At 40.8% G+C, this 16,163-nt stretch overlaps 1 protein-coding gene and 1 non-coding gene across 3 annotated transcripts in view; both read left to right on the forward strand.

Annotated features, from left to right (window-relative positions):
- Positions 1 to 626: 626 nt before the first annotated feature.
- On the forward strand, positions 627 to 698 carry trnah-gug. Its single transcript has one exon. It is a non-coding gene; the product is annotated as a tRNA-His (tRNA).
- A 4,276-nt stretch (positions 699 to 4,974) lies between these two features.
- The window catches only part of arhgap39 (Rho GTPase activating protein 39), a 57,700-nt gene continuing 46,511 nt past the window's right edge, over positions 4,975 to 16,163 (forward strand). For both annotated transcript variants that reach the window (XM_026345623.1, XM_026345624.1), the window contains exon 1: positions 4,975 to 5,088. In XM_026345623.1, the coding sequence (XP_026201408.1) occupies positions 5,078 to 5,088 (11 nt within the window). In that variant the 5' untranslated portion in view covers positions 4,975 to 5,077. The remainder of the gene's footprint in view (positions 5,089 to 16,163) is intronic.

Raw genomic sequence — 16,163 nt, forward strand, 5'->3', positions numbered from 1 at the left:
TACTGTCATTTATTCTATACCTCTGTGTACCGTCATTTATTCTATACCTCTGTGTACCGTCATTTATTCTATACCTCTGTGTACCGTCATTTATTCTATACCTCTGTGTACCGTCATTTATTTCATACCTGTGTCTACCGTCATTTATTCTATACCTCTATGTACCGTCATTTATTCTATACCTCTGTGTACCGTCATTTATTCTATACCTCTGTGTACCGTCATTTATTCTATACCTCTGTGTACCGTCATTTATTCTATACCTCTGTGTACCGTCATTTATTCTATACCTCTGTGTACCGTCATTTATTCTATACCTCTGTGTACCGTCATTATTTTATACCTGTGTGTACCGTCATTTATTCTATACCTGTGTGTACCGTCATTTATTCTATACCTCTATGTACCGTCATTTATTCTATACCTCTGTGTACCGTCATTTATTCTATACCTCTGTGTACCGTCATTTATTCTATACCTCTGTGTACCGTCATTTATTCTATACCTCTGTGTACCGTCATTTATTCTATACCTCTGTGTACCGTCATTTATTCTATACCTCTATGTACCGTCATTTATTCTATACCTTTGCTGGACCTCCACTCCTCCGTCCTGGAGGATAGCTCGCCGTGATCGTATAGTGGTTAGTACTCTGCGTTGTGGCCGCAGCAACCCCGGTTCGAATCCGGGTCACGGCAATTTTGAACATTGTTACAACAAACATCACACCAGAGCTGTGATATTAGAAAACGGACATATAGACTACTCTAAATACTTTAACACATCAGACAGACGGGGATGTGTTAAAGGAAGGTCACTGATTTTTCTGATATACAGAGAAATTCAACTTCAAAAGCCTAATAACCATCATCCATCCATCTATCCATCATCCTAACCGCTTGCCCTCTTACGACACATAGCGACACATCAGGCTAATATGTTTTATCCACAAACTGTTCAACGTGGATTGCAATAATATCATCATTCTTATTCTTAGCAAGAGGAAGCCAGGATTTAATCATGCAACTATGAATACTTCACATGAATGTTGAATGATTCATGATTATGCTGACATTATAACTTAATGGCCCAGTATAGTCCAGTTTCAGTCAAGTTTCAGTCCCAGACACCTCCTGACAGAATAGGTAGGAGTTTAATCCTCCCAAGGGTCCACATAGTCTTCCAGTTGTCTGTAGTCTGTTACAGGCTATATATATAACAGGCTTTTCCAGGTGGGTGCACCTGCAGTAAAGCAGTCGGGTGATTTCAAGCTGCGGCTGATAGGAGAACCAGAACAGGTCCAGTGTCACTGCTCTGCAAGAGGCAATGGGGCAGGGCACCAGGCCACAGAGACTAGAGCAAATGATACAAGGAACAGCAGTACTGTCCCGTGTACTTGAATGAAACGTATTACAATTTACACAATGGGAATCTTGCTGTTAGGAGTAATGTATGGCTTCAGTGGTTTAAGTCCTGAATTCAAGTTTAAAATGTTAGCATTACATATAAAACAGCAACATTTTGTAAACACTATGTCTATACACAGTCTGATCATATTTACCTTCTAAACAGTTACTTAACAGTTGGTCTAGGTTAAATACATACCAGTGACTTTGTCAGGAGCAGTACCACAGAGAAGCCTGCCAGTCTTTTTTGCAGTTCAGGCTGAAACCACAGAATTGATTCCTGCATGGAAAGTGAATGCCCCTTATGGATATCTAATTAATAATACTCAGATTTGGATTTTATTTTGTTGTTGAGATAGATCTGTAAGATAAATCTGAGTTGCATATTAGGGTTTATGTAGCACAGTGACAGAAAAATAATATTTACAGTGCTATCACTTCCTAATACAGGAATAATACATTGTTAATGTGATTTTCAAGCAAATGGGTATGAAAGGTACACCTTGCCTAGTCAGATACAACTTTGACATGCAGTACACATTTAGTACCAATGAGAACGCACAGTTGTGCCAGCTGGATACATGCAAACTACCAGTTGAGGACACCTGTTGGCATGTGTGGTGAATGAAGCAGGCAGGTACAGGTGAGACAACAGGTGATGTCAGCTGCACGGCAGCTCTGCCATCAGTGTGTGTGTGTGTGTGTGTGTGTGTGTGTGTTTGTGTGTGTGTGTGCGAATGGGTGAATGAGAAGCAGCGTAAAAGCACTTTGAGTCCCAGAAAGGTAGAAAAGTGCAGAACATTTACCATTTACAACAGGATTGTGATCAGGATTGGGATTTGAATAAAAAAAACATATTTGCAAGAAAAAAGGCAAGACAAAAGCTGACAGCAAGCAGGAAGAAGCTTTTAAGTTTTTAAGGGACCAGCCAGTTGGTTTACATAGTGGAAGAAGTGAGACAAGCAGGGGCAGGTGAGGGAGCGGACAGACAAGAGAAAGTCTGGGGACATCTGGTGGTTGGATGGTGAATTGTACTCTCCTGAACACAACAGGGGACCTAAGGGAGCATGGATGTGGGTGAACTCAGGGACGGCCAGAGTTACCTTCATTTGCATCTTTTCTTGCTTGGAAAAATGTAAATACAAGTCTCAAGGAAGAAGAAACACTCAAATTAGAGACATGTCATTAGAGACATGAGACATCCTTCAACCTGGAGAACTGGAATGACGTCAATGTACATATTACTTTATAGTTTATGACAGGGTTGGTAGATGTTGATGAAAGATGGAAATCGAATTACTACCTAAACTACCAAATGAATCCTGATAACCTTTTTTTAAATTAAGACACACTGAAAGGCCATGTTTGAAGCCGTAATGGAGCAGGACGGCAGTGCTGATGTACAGTAAGAAAATTTAAATGATGGAAAGTCCAGTGGAAGGTCCTGGTAAAGTGTAATACAGTGTGTGGGAATAGGAGATGTCCTCCCAGTTTATCACCATACAGGATTTCTATTAAAAACATATCTCAACAATGGAAAACAGGTTTCTCAAGACAATCAGGAAATAATGTTGCATTTAAACTTCTTGGTTCAGTGTCACAGTATCATAATGTATTTTAACATCAGATTAAAGTTTCCGTGTCAGGAGGGCCAAGCCAGCAGAGTGCTGACTGTGCCAGGTTCTATCAAAGTATGCACCTTCTGGTGATTATTGTGTTGAAATCAAAAAGATTACAGCTGATTTCTTATTCTGTGACAAGGCAGACATGACACAGTCCCATTAATAACCAAATGACCATACTCTTCAGTTTAAGTCCTGCTCTATGTGTTTGTCTTGTGAAAACCCAAGTGAGTCATTCAGAATGTCTGGTTCAGACATTAGATTAGATCAGAACCAACATGACCCTGTGTCTCTGCAGTGGCAGAGTGGCACTGAGTCACTCTATCGTGTCACCACAGCATATCCTACCACCTGTTTGTTTCTCTCTATCCACCAGTGCACTGTCCATGCTGCACAGAGCGTAAATGAACTGCAAGGTAGGAAGGAAGACAGTTGTAGCAGGGCTTCTGGAGGCTGCTCTAATCAGTAGGCTGATTCGCAGGACCCGCTCTACAGCCAGCCTTATTTGAGGGGGGTACAGTACAAAATGTGAGGTGGGCACGTTGTTGTGTTGTGTTTGCACATCAAGCTGCTGCTTTGTGCAGGACGATCTGACTGAGTTGTGGGAAGTTGCTGTTGCCTGATCCGTGCAGTGAGATTCTGCATAACGTGTCTGTATAAAGTGTGTGTGGGGCAGAGCTCTGGTTTAGAGACCCCCCCCCCCCCCCCCCCCCAATCTGGGCCTGTTACTTAGAGGCTTGTCTCTCCTGTTCAGTGGCTCACTTCTTTCAATCTCTCTCTCTCCAGCATCACTCAGCTTCTATATCCAAAGAACAAAGTTTGCAAAGTTGCCTGATTCCCACCATCATTTTCACCATATTCTCCTAATAGCGCCAACTATGGGTGTCATGAAGTTAATGCATTGCTTGTCCTTGGCTCTGAGAGTACCCGTTTTCTATCTTCCTCATTAGTGTCATCCCACAGTCACATGGATGATGTCTCCTCACAGTCCTCAGATAGACTGTCTGTGTCTCTGTGGAAGACATGTGATGCTCAGGACACCTGTCCAACGTGTCTTGGCACTGCACCCTGACATAGGGATAATAAAGGTTTCGTCTGTAATTTCTGCTGGAGCCGTTCACCGCTAACCCCGGTACAAAATGCACAGCTACGTACATTTAACATGAAGGCATCACCACTTCAAACAAGCGGTGCGCTTCTAACATGTGTCAAGGTAGCGGAAATGAGCGAGATTAGTATCGCCAGTCATTAGGATGGGCACTTCAAAATAAAATAACAGGCGTGAACATGATTTTGTTAACTACATTTAGTCTTAACTGTCTCGGTGATTAAAGTAACTTATATTTCACTGGTAAAAATAGCTGAATTACTCTTTACCCACTGATAAAACAGTAACTTGAAGACATGTGGTGCTATTATGAGAATAGTATCACCATAGAGAATGAAACACATGCACAGACTTACACATGTGTGGTTCAGGTAAAACAGTATAATTACCCACATCCAGTATTTGTTATAGAAAGATTATTTTATGTGAAATTTTTCCACTGTGCAGATTTACAAAGAAAAAGAAGAAAGGTAATTTCATTTGGGAAGGATTATATGTGGGAATTAAGTTTGGAAATAGACCTTTTAAAGCAAAAATTGCTTTCTATCAAACTGATGATAGAGTATTATAGTTGTGGCCCGTGAGGTCATCGATGACTTTTTTTTACCATTACGATTCAAGCAGATTCGTTATATAGTCTTTAACAAATAATATTTTTTCTTTAGTCCTGTGTGTCTGACTGTGTGTCATAAAAACAGTACACGTTCTAAATACAGTTCCAATTATACTTTCTGAGGTACTGAAGTGTTTAGGTGTCACATGTTGAGTTTTGACTATAAGCTTTTATTGTGAAGGTACTGACCGGACGCGGTGTCCATTACTGCAGACGTCTTGACACTGGGCTACAAGGAGTGACTCGTTGACTGCGGCGACCGCAATTTCGGCAACATGGGAGACGTTGTGGGATTTATTCGAAACAGATTTTAAGAACAGTCGGGAAAATGGCAGAGAGGTGAGTGTAACCCCATGTACGTTTTATTTTTCCGAGCTCTGTGTTGTATTCGACCGCTCGTCTCAGAGCAGAGGGAGGACGGCTAGCAGCGGTTCGTTTGGTCGCCGTGCTGTCGCGGGTGGTAGCTAGCTCGCCACTCTCCTGTCGTTTCCCTCCCATCATTTCATCATTTCCATACTAGAAAAGACATCTGTGAAATGTCGCTTTGTGTCCGCTCGCCGGGTTACTGGTTTTCAGCGTGGCGTGGCATTTTTCTCGGGGTATTTGTCAAGGTGCACCGAGCGGTAGGAGGAGGCTGTGCAGCTGGACGCTGATGCTGTTGCACCTGTCGGTCTACGCCGCCGTCGTGTCTTTGCTGGAATGCAGCTAACCTGCTCCTCTAGCTCAGTGCTAGCAGCCACCTATCAACCCGCTATCACTGTCGGATGGAGCTCGGCTCCCCAGGTTCTCCAGACCCTCCCTCGCAGCATCCCTCATCCGCACGATGGATGGAGGCGCCTCAGAAGAGGAGTCGCTCGAAATTGAGAAGTGTGGCACCGTCATGTTATCTTCCTACGATCCGATGCACCTCTGTGACGTTATTTGTCCAGCTGTAGACATGGCCTGGTCTCCCTGTCTGTGTCCCCTAATGCTCGGCTCTCTCTAGGTCATAGTCGGTACATAGTTTGTACAAAACGCAGCACCAGATCCCCTTAGAGATATTTCACTTTTTCATTAGCTCACCTACTAGCAAACTGACGCTATCTCGTAACACACAAGTCAACAGCCATTTTCCAGCCAGGTTTCCTGTGGGAAGTTCGGCACGAAAATAACCTTTAAAAAGAACGAACTGAGTGTCGAGAAATGTCCTTTTTCAGCTCTGCTCCACTACATCACCCCCCACTAATGGAGACATGTGGCGATGTGGCAATTGATTAATAGTTGCTTGGTTTAACATAGTTTCTACGTGTCAGAGAACATGTTAACTCGATTTATATGTCAGGATCAGCGACTTCAGTACATCACTAATCACGGAAATAATTAAAAGAGCGGAATTTGAATGGAGTTTGGTGTTACTGCATCAAACACTAACACTAGCAGACGCGACCTGCGACTTCAGCAGCACAACGCATGAGAATATGACTGTTAAAAACCAAAACCAAAAAACAAGCATACACAGAAACCCTCATAAGAGTTAATAATTAATCAATGATGTTAGTGTGTCATTTGTGTTGCAGGGGTCTTTTGACCTCATGCAAATCACCACTGCAGGTCTGCACTGTATGCTCTGGAGCATGACACAAATCCTGGCAAGTGTGTCAGCCCCATAAGCAGAACAGAGGCTTAGTTCACTCAACTCATTGATCTGCTGCACAGTCATAATTGACAGGGGCAGTAGTAGTGCATGACTGATGAGCAGCATTTGGTCTAATGATTAGATGTTGTACATGTGGGTTTATCAGCGTGGAGGGTCCTGTCATCGTGGAAATGTTTGTTATTGATGGTAACTTTTGCCCCATCATGGAGGAAAGAGTTTGTTGTGTAAAGTGTATTTATCTGAGGGGTCGCACACTAACATGTCACTTGTTAGTTTACACCAAGTTAAAACTAAGTCAGTTTAATCCAACAATCAGACAGCAGTGAATCCTCCTTCGTAATGTTCACACTGAACTGTTCTGCATTAAATAAGTGTTTCTGTTATTTAGCACAGTCTCAATGAAATAAATGGAATGGTCAAAATAACACAAATGACTGTTAGTATAACACAATACATCAACAGTACCACAAATGACTGGTGCCATACAGTTGTATCTGTACCTCTCCTGAACAGGAGGAGGAAGATGGACTTGAGACTGACTTGGTGTTGTTACTAAACTTGTTGCAACATTTGTTGCATTGGTAAACGTGGTAATATTAAAAATACTGGGATCAGTTACTTTGTTGAGCTTACATGATGAAATAATTATTTAATTCATCAGTTATGACATACTTTATTGATTCCCTTGGGGAAATTGTGGTTGGACAGCTGCCAGACAGTAAATATCAGCAATACTACAGGGTTTTTGTGTCTTGTCCAAGGACGGCTCGACAAGTAATAGTAGGAACCCTGGGGTTCGTAGACGACTGCTCTACCACCTGAGAGAACCTAGTTTGATGGTACTGGTCAAAGTATTTAGCATTAAGCAATCACTGGTTTTCACTGGTTCACTCTGATGAGTGTGACCATGTGCGTGAGTGTTTCTCTATGTTACATGACCTTAAACTGAGAGTCTCTGACGTTGGGTCAAACAAATCACAACATCTTAAGCTCAGATAACCTCTATTGTGTGTTTTTGACATTTCATAAACAAAATGATTGACAAATTGCAAGAATATTGAGTAATTATTGTTACTTACATCTCTAAAAAACACAAATGTGAAAGCTTGATAGAGTGCTGCATTAATGATTTTTGTAGAACAACCTGGAAGTTAGCATCAGTCACCCTTGACAAAAATGGGATTTTTCCACTGGGTTTTAGATTATTGTAGAAAATAAATTTGTAGAAATGATTTTGCAGCCTATGACTGGATTACAGACCCCAATGCACCACCACCACACCCTGATATTGTACATGAGAGCCCCCATGTGTGAGTTTTAAAGCCATTACCTTATGAACAGTTTTCCAGTGGATGGGATTGTTGGATTTTCTACCATATTCTGTATACAGTTACATTCTGTAAGGTCATAAACCTTAGACTATAAAGTGGCTTGATGTGATTTTGTTGTGATTGATTTGGTGCTATATCAATAAACTGAATTGAATTGAATTAATTTACAAGCCAGTGACTGACAAACTGGATCAGAAAGTTGGATTGTATAAAATTGGTTTATTGTTGGTTAGGTTAGGTGATAATACTTTATATTATGTATTTCATGTAATCTTCCCTTGCTAGGTCTTCTTTTGGCTGCTGATACTCCAACCAGAACCAGACGTAGTGACTAAAAGCTGTTGCACACAGGGTCTCATAGGAAAAAGTCTCAGACAAAATTCTTTGAGTTTTTTTAGACAGCTGGTCAGCTGTGGAGTCCTCAAACTACCGCTGATGATGAGCCAAAGATGTAGATTCAGACAATCTTGGCAAGGTGATGAGAGGGAAGGCTTTACCCACTGACAGGGCTGCACTGTTAAGTATAATTAATTAATTCATATAATTATTTAAAAGAAATAAAATGTGACCTTTGTTGACACTATGAGGTGTGATAACTTGTTTGGTGCCACACTCACATCAGATTCTTAAATGCCTTCAGCAGCTTCCTTAAGAATTTTCTGTTTGCACTCAAGTTGGATATATATGAATATAAATAGTGTAGGTTAATGTTGGCGAGCTTGCAGCTGCTGTCCAGTCTCAACATGTGTTGTGGTTCCAACGAATTGTCATTGAACCCTGTCGAGCTACGCTGAGTTGAGGGGCGATTTGCACTTTGTTTCCCAGGGGGCTGTTGAACAATGCGACTCAAAATAGTTCTAAAGAGAAGCTGTGACGAGGAATTCTCCTAAAAGCCTTTGTCATGCAGTGGAAACAGATTGGCCACTTATTGATGAGAACTAAAGGGAAAACTGTGAGCTAATGCTTTTTACTAGTCATACTTTTCTCAATTCCTTAAATGACTAGTGCTAAACATTAGAGCATCCTGAGAGATGTATAACATCTATTAACTCACACATGGCGGCTCCACACTGCACGCCTCTACATGTCTGGCAGCCAGCTTGACATCTGATCCCAGCTACAGGGTGGGGCTCTGAGCTCATGTGTTGTACCAGTAGCACGTGTTATTCATATTCATCATGCTGGAGCCACTAAGCTGCTGCCATATCTGTCATACATACTCATGTTTTCTCTAGCATCTGCTTGGGGACATAAAGAGGCCAGGTGCAAACCAGGGTGGGGCTGCTCACTAAAAACCTATAGCTTCCAAACCACTTGTTCAGTGTAGTTTGTAAAGCCAGACACACCTGATCCCTCTGACTGACTCAGCCTGCAGTGTGAGCATCACACTTGCACTTGCAAATTAAGATTTGAGTGTGCGAAAGTGAAAACTAGTGTGAGTGACTCTGTTAACCCCCTGGGTGATGACTGTCCTGGATTGGTCTGTGATACTCGAAGAGACCAGTGAGTGAGATTAGCAGAGATGAAAGTATGGCTTTCACTGACGACTGTTTTTACCATCTGTCCCAATTTGCAGCAGGATTTTTGGCCAGATTGTTGCTGAAGGATGGTCCTGTTCCAACTGGGCATATTGCAGTTCAGCCCACAGGAAGAAGAAGAAAAGACCACGGCTCAAACAAACCTTTTTTAGTCTCAAGGCCAGAGGAGCTGATGCATAAAGACAGATAATTTTTATTATGCCCCTATAAGCTATGGCTCAAACACAAGCTACAGGTAAACCAGTGCATAGAAGCATAGAACATCTAGCTGGCACCCAGCGAAGCTGTTGAAATTACAATGTGCACTTGATATATTATATATATGATTCTATCTTTTGATATTTTTGTTTTGTGCAATAAGTCCACCTTATTAATACTTATTACTCGTTTCTACCTAGACTGTCTTACATGATAATTAATAACATTTTTTAGCGTGTGCACACACATCTTGTTGCCACCATGCCTGAAAATGTTTTTCTAGGGGAAACTGCTGGCATCACTAATGACTGTTCCATACACAAAACTTAACTCGTTTCCTCCTGCTGCCGACGTGACAACTATTTGTATCCAGTACATTTCTGCTGTCAGTCAGCCTGGTGGAGATAATCTGTTCAATCACCGTGGCTTAGACAAAGATGCTGAACAGGTGTTGGACTTTGTGTTGGACTGGATGCAATGATGCCTCAGAGTATTTACGTGCTGCTCACATGTGGGTTTGAATATGAATTCCCACAACATTGGTTATGTAACCCCAACTCTATGAGTATAAGGATCAACGTAAGGATAATAGTAGCATTGGAAGCTATAGGTAGTGTGTTACAGCTGTATTTCATTGCTGTAGAACTGCCACACATGAAGATTTAACTAAAATATGATCCACATACTTACAAAAACAACAGCGCCTTATCAAATCGTAGTTTCCTCAAAAACTTGCTTGTTTGTTTCTTGGTATGCTTCTCCAACAAAACAATGTCCAACAAATCGGAAACGTCACTGCTCCCTTCATCTGCATCTCTGTTGTTTTTCTCCTGTATTATATTTATTTTTTCCAGACTGTGAGATACCAACACGGACTGGATGACGGCACAATATGCATAGTCGGGTGTGAATCTTATCTGTCCTGACAGTGGCTGTATTATCAGAGATCTCATATAAATAAGATGTAGGGACACATGTGAAAGTAGTTTGTTTACTCTTGGAGGTAAAACATTTGTTTTGGGCAGCTTCATATACAGTCAGGTTGGTTTGATCACGCACACTGACCTGAGAACTGAGGCAAACCATCTACAGTCAGCCGCAGTCCAGAAAAAAAAGTCCTCCCTGGAGATCGGTGTAACAGTTAGCTAGTGGAGCAAGTGAAGTTCTGCATTTGCTATTTGCGCAGGTACAGATGTACATAAACTGTTGACCTCTTGTGAGGTAGCATGTTCAAAAAAACAGTGCCTGGTCTTCAGATAATAAGATATACTGTATTTACCCTACATGCGTACATACGTACGTGGCAAGAAAGGAAAGAAACAGCACCGAGCTGTTGCTTTAAAAACTGTTGAAATGCACCTCAAGGTTGTGTTTTGCTCCCCTGGGCTCCATCTCGCTCTCCCTTCTCCTTGCCCCTCACTCTTATTACTATTATCTTATACTACTATATGACAGATGTTTTGACTTAAAAAGACAGCAGAACCCATCCTCATATGGGCGATTACAGAAAGCAGGAATTGAGCATTCATACTGTGTGTTAGGCAGCAGGCAGTTCAGTATAACAGTGGATTTCTTTAAGTTAATATGGAGTCCATTTAGTTATTGGTGGCTCAGGTAGATTTGTAGGAAATTCCAGTCCTGGATTATCGAGCGACTGCCGCTGAGACCTCAGAGAAGCAGCTGTCAACATCAGCTGAGGCCAGGACTGTCTTTTTTATCTATGTAATTACTGAGCAGAGTGGTAGGAAGACGTGTCGTTGTCTCCCAGAGATTATGTCTGTTTATAACTATAGTGCAACAGCATGTTTTGTGGGAAGCTTACTCACTGGAGTGCTTTTTTTAAACGTTATATTTGTTAACTGTAGCAGATATAGCAGGAGGTGGTTGGGGTGGATGGTGGGTGCAGAATTCTGTTTGCTATTAAAGTTGTTTTGCTGTTACTTTTAGTTGTGTAAACAGAATTTCTTGGAGATGGGGTTATCCAGAAATATTTGGGACATTTGATTTCAGAGAGAGGGCAGTAAAGGACCCGATAGTAAATAAACTCATTTGTACAATGCACTTGATGAACTCTAAAGTCAGAGTGTGAGTCTGCTCTGCCTGTCTACACATTATGTCAGGGTAAAAATCTGCCATCGTAGCTTTGTCCTGGCTGCATCCCACCACCTTCCTGACCTCTCACAGATTGGGTTCTGAAAGCTGTTTCCATTTTGGATCTCACTTATGTTTAACACTTGCTGCTATCAAAGCATTTGATGTATCCTCCCACTTGCTGATAAGCAGAGAGCAATGTCAGGCAGGAAGTAGCTTCACATTTTAAATGGGTTAAAATGACTAACATCACCAGCATCACAATGTCTAAACATCCGCTGCTGTTGTGTAAGATACCTTTTTGAATTTCACCTAATACCTAAACCTTATTACCTTTTTTTTAATGATTAAATGATTTGAATTCAGAGCAGATTTGATGAAACATTGACAAACCAGACTCCCCAACAAGTCTTTTGTGTATCTTTCCAATTGAGGTGCATACATATGAATAATGGTGCACACTCTAGATCAGTTTCTCCTCAAAGACTTTTGTTATTGATTATCCTGCAGTCACAACATAAAAAGTGACAGAGGTGGTTGTATGAGAAAATAACGTATAAGTAATGCTCAAACTCAGTCTGCAGCTGGTCATATAATGTGCATTTGATTGTTACATTGTTGGCCTCTTCAAGCTTAAAAAAGCCAGATAGAGCTATCTTTGTTAAAATGGGTTAAAAGGGGGTTTGAGCCACTGGTAAAGAATTAAAAAGTATTGTATTTAACTAATCTCAGAACAATATTCCACATGTTGTGGTGATGTTCCTGGCTAAAATAATTTGACTTCCAACATGTGACATCATTAGGTGTTTGTCATTGGACAGGAAGGACTTTTTCATGGTTCACACCTTAACTTTAACCCTAACCCATTAAATGGGACCTGAGCTGTAACATCACCTTGGTTTTAAGGCTGAAGATGTAACATGCCGATAAGGCTGAGCCACCTTTAATACCAGGTCAGAGATATAGAGAATTCAGAAGCCTTCTATCCACTTCATGTTATTGATGTTGTTAGATAGGGGTGTACAGTGTATACACTGTATATGGTCTATGATAATATCTTTGTTGTTTTAGTGATGTGCGCGCTGACATTATCGACTCAAACTTAAAACACTGCATTGTAGCCTAGTGGGACACAGTAGATGGCTGCAAATGTGCACTGAGAATGCATGGAGGGCATCCATGTTCAGTGTGGTACACACCATGATACCAAAGAGCACCTTCACATGCATGCATTTGGTTTGGCTTTGAAAAGACAAGACGACCAACTAACAACTGCACAGGAAGAATATTTTATATAAAAAGCTTCAGGGGTCAACATAAAATGTACATTACAACAAGAAAACAACAGATGGCAAGACATAACAATTGCTGCCAGTAATTACATCACAAAGACATGGTACCAAATCAAGCTGTTTGAGAAGGATTCACACAACGTTTGAATACTTTAAACCTACTACTAATATTGTTAACGACAAAATGTAAGTAATTAAACAAATCTAGGTATAATTCCTTTTTCAATATTGCACACTGTCAATGCTTATCAGCAGAGATGAACTGGCAAAGGCTCAGTCAGTCATGTGCATTAAAGCTGTCTGAGTCACTACAGAGGTGTGAAGGGCGTGTGAATCCAAAAATACTCTATTTTTATGAAACATGATGAGATGTCATTTTCTGTCAGCCACAGCCACTATGACGTCCCGCTGTTGATGAGTACAGTGCATAGCCTGTTCAGATCCACATCTTGTGCTGAGGTCTGAATCTCAGTATTTTTACCCTACATACAGTATAAACTGCTGCCAGTATGGTGAAGCCAAACAAGAAAAAAACTAATGAAACAGTCCTGGACAAAAATGATGGTACACTTAACTTAACATTTTGTTGCACAACCTTTTGAAGCAATCACTGCAATCAAACAATTTCTATAACTGTCAATGAGACTTCTGCACCTGTCAACATCTATTTTGGCCCACTACTCGTGAGCAAACTGCTCCAGTTGTCTCAGATTTTAAGGGTGCCTTCATCAGATGGCATGTTTTAGCTTTCTTAGTTGTGTTTTGGGTTATTATCCGGTTGGATAATTGCCAAAAAGTTTCAGTTTTGTCTCATCTGTCTAAAGGACATTCTCCCAGAAACTTTGTAGTTTGTTAATATGCATTTTCTATTTTTTATTTTTTTTTTTTTGGCAACAATTTTCCTCTTATGGCCACGTCCTGGGAGGTTGGCTACAGTCCAATGGACCTTAAACGTCTGAATAATATGTGCAAATGTAGTCACAGGAACATAAAGCTGATTGAAGATGGTCTTACAGCCTTTACCTTTAACATGTTTGTCTATCATTTTTATTTCTAATCTCCTCTCAACTCTCTCCTTAGTTTTCTGTGGTTCATGTTAAGTGTGGTACACACCATGATTTAAATAGACACACTGACTGATTACAAGTGTGAAGAAACCTGTGATGCTAATTACAGGACACGTGTTAGTTTAACATGTCCCTGTGGTCAAATTATTTTATTTTTTACGGTTACCATTATTTTTGTTCAGGCCAGTTTCATTAGTTTGTTTTTAAAAAAAACTTCTTTTGAACCACAACTCAAAAGCTATGTCTGATTTTCATGAGTTATTTTTTAGTACATTTTTATTACTAGTACATTATTATTATTTTTATTTTTCATTTTCAAGTTACTTCAGTGACCTCTTTTCACAATTTTGTCCACGTGTATGTGCCCTTACCCCGAAACTGGGATGGCAGATAATGGAGGAAGATGGAGCGGAGGAAAAAAAGACAAAGCTACATTGGGATATTGACAGTTTGTACAGCAGAAATGTAGCAGCAGTGCTGAGCGAAGAGCAGCGCAGGAAGAACAGCATGTCGCCTCGATCACTTTGTGCCCCAAAATGAATGCCATGCGCTATCGGGCTCTCTGCTGCTATTGTTGGACACTGATTGCTCTTAGCTGCAGCCAAGGCTGTTGGAATTAGAATATGAAAGTGAGCATGGATAGCAATGCATTGACTAGCATTGACAGTAGGTGGAGAGGGAGGGGTGGGCGAGAGATAGAGGGAGTATTGACAGATGGAGAAAGAGAGAGCAGGAGAGCACTTTCTCCCTCTAATAGAATTATTGTGTAATGTGTTTGTCTAAAGGGCTGCCCCTAGAGTCTCCCAAATGTGCGTGAGTGTGTGAGTGTGGGCCCAGTGATTGTGAAGGAAGGCTAACAAGTGGTAAAGTGTAAAATGGTGAAGAACATAGACATATGACTGAGCATGTGTCAGTTTTAGCAGTGTCTCACTACCACAGATGTAGTTGCTGCAGTGTCACTGTGAGTATGTCAAGGACACCTCCTCCCTCACACTGTAACAACTGCATTACTGTATTTGAAATTCATATGTAAGACAGGTGTCTGCTGGGGTTTTATTCATAGAAAATCCTCTTTGGATGAACAGGGTTAAAATGTGTCATCTAAACTCAGCATTGTAGGCTGTGGTGTCATTTCTTGTCTGTATGTACCGCATTTTGTTCACATTAGTACATTGTATATTAATGTAAGCATTAAGTGTTAGCATTTAGCTGTGGAGTTTTTCAATTTATAGTCAATTTGCAATTTTCCATGCCTGATTTACTACGACTCTGCTGCTTGACTGATCCTGACACTATGGAAAGAATTAAACAGAATTAAACCAGGCTTGTTCTGTCTGTCTGTAGGTTCATGTGGGATGCCCACATTTTAGCACCTATGTACATACACATCATCACAAAGCTACTGCATGATGTCAGTATTGTAATGGGGACATTATGGCAAAATTCTTATCAGCACAGCCTACCTGGTAGTGTCCTCTTGGATAAACGCTGCAAGTTCATATGTATGTGATGATTTCATAGTCAGTTGTTGTTACACTTTTGTGTCTGCTTAATGCACATTTATTTGTAACAATCATGCATGTAATCAACTGTTTACATGGCCTTCAGAGAATTTTCTCTGGCACTCACAGAGTGTGTGTCCTCAGTAAATTCAGCAATGGGCACCATCAGCCTCTGTTATCGTGTTTATTATTTGTGCGATCCTCTCTGACATGTGATAAGGAGAGAGGCACTCATTGCAAACACTTGTACAAATAACACACACACTGTGACTCCAGCTGCAGCATGTGCAGCACTCTATTGACGTGCAACAGAGTGCATCACATGTGCCTCTCAGTCCTATGTGGTGGTCCAGTGGATATTGTAAGCTGCTCCATGTTTAATAGACTGTTTTAAATTGTGGATACACAATGCCACTACTCATATTCCAAATAGAGTCACTTGACTTGTTAATTAGTTAGCCAGCTTCTACTACTTAGCATAGATGCCTCTGTGGTTTATTTGCATGGTAAGAAAACTGCTTTAGAATAGAACTGACAGCATATAATAACATTTTTGTTGTACTTGTAATTGTAATTACAATATGCTCTCCACCTCATCAAATATACGAAAAAAATGGTCTACTTGCTCAAATATCTGCACAGCTGTACTGAGGATGCAAGTACAGTGGCAAAACAAAGTATAAACATTTTGGAATTTATGGTTTTTCTGCATTAGTTTGTCATAATATGTGATCTGATCTTTATCAAAATCAAGTTGAT

The sequence above is a fragment of the Anabas testudineus genome, chromosome 4, assembly GCF_900324465.2.
Source record: "Anabas testudineus chromosome 4, fAnaTes1.2, whole genome shotgun sequence".
Lineage (NCBI taxonomy): Eukaryota > Metazoa > Chordata > Actinopteri > Anabantiformes > Anabantidae > Anabas > Anabas testudineus.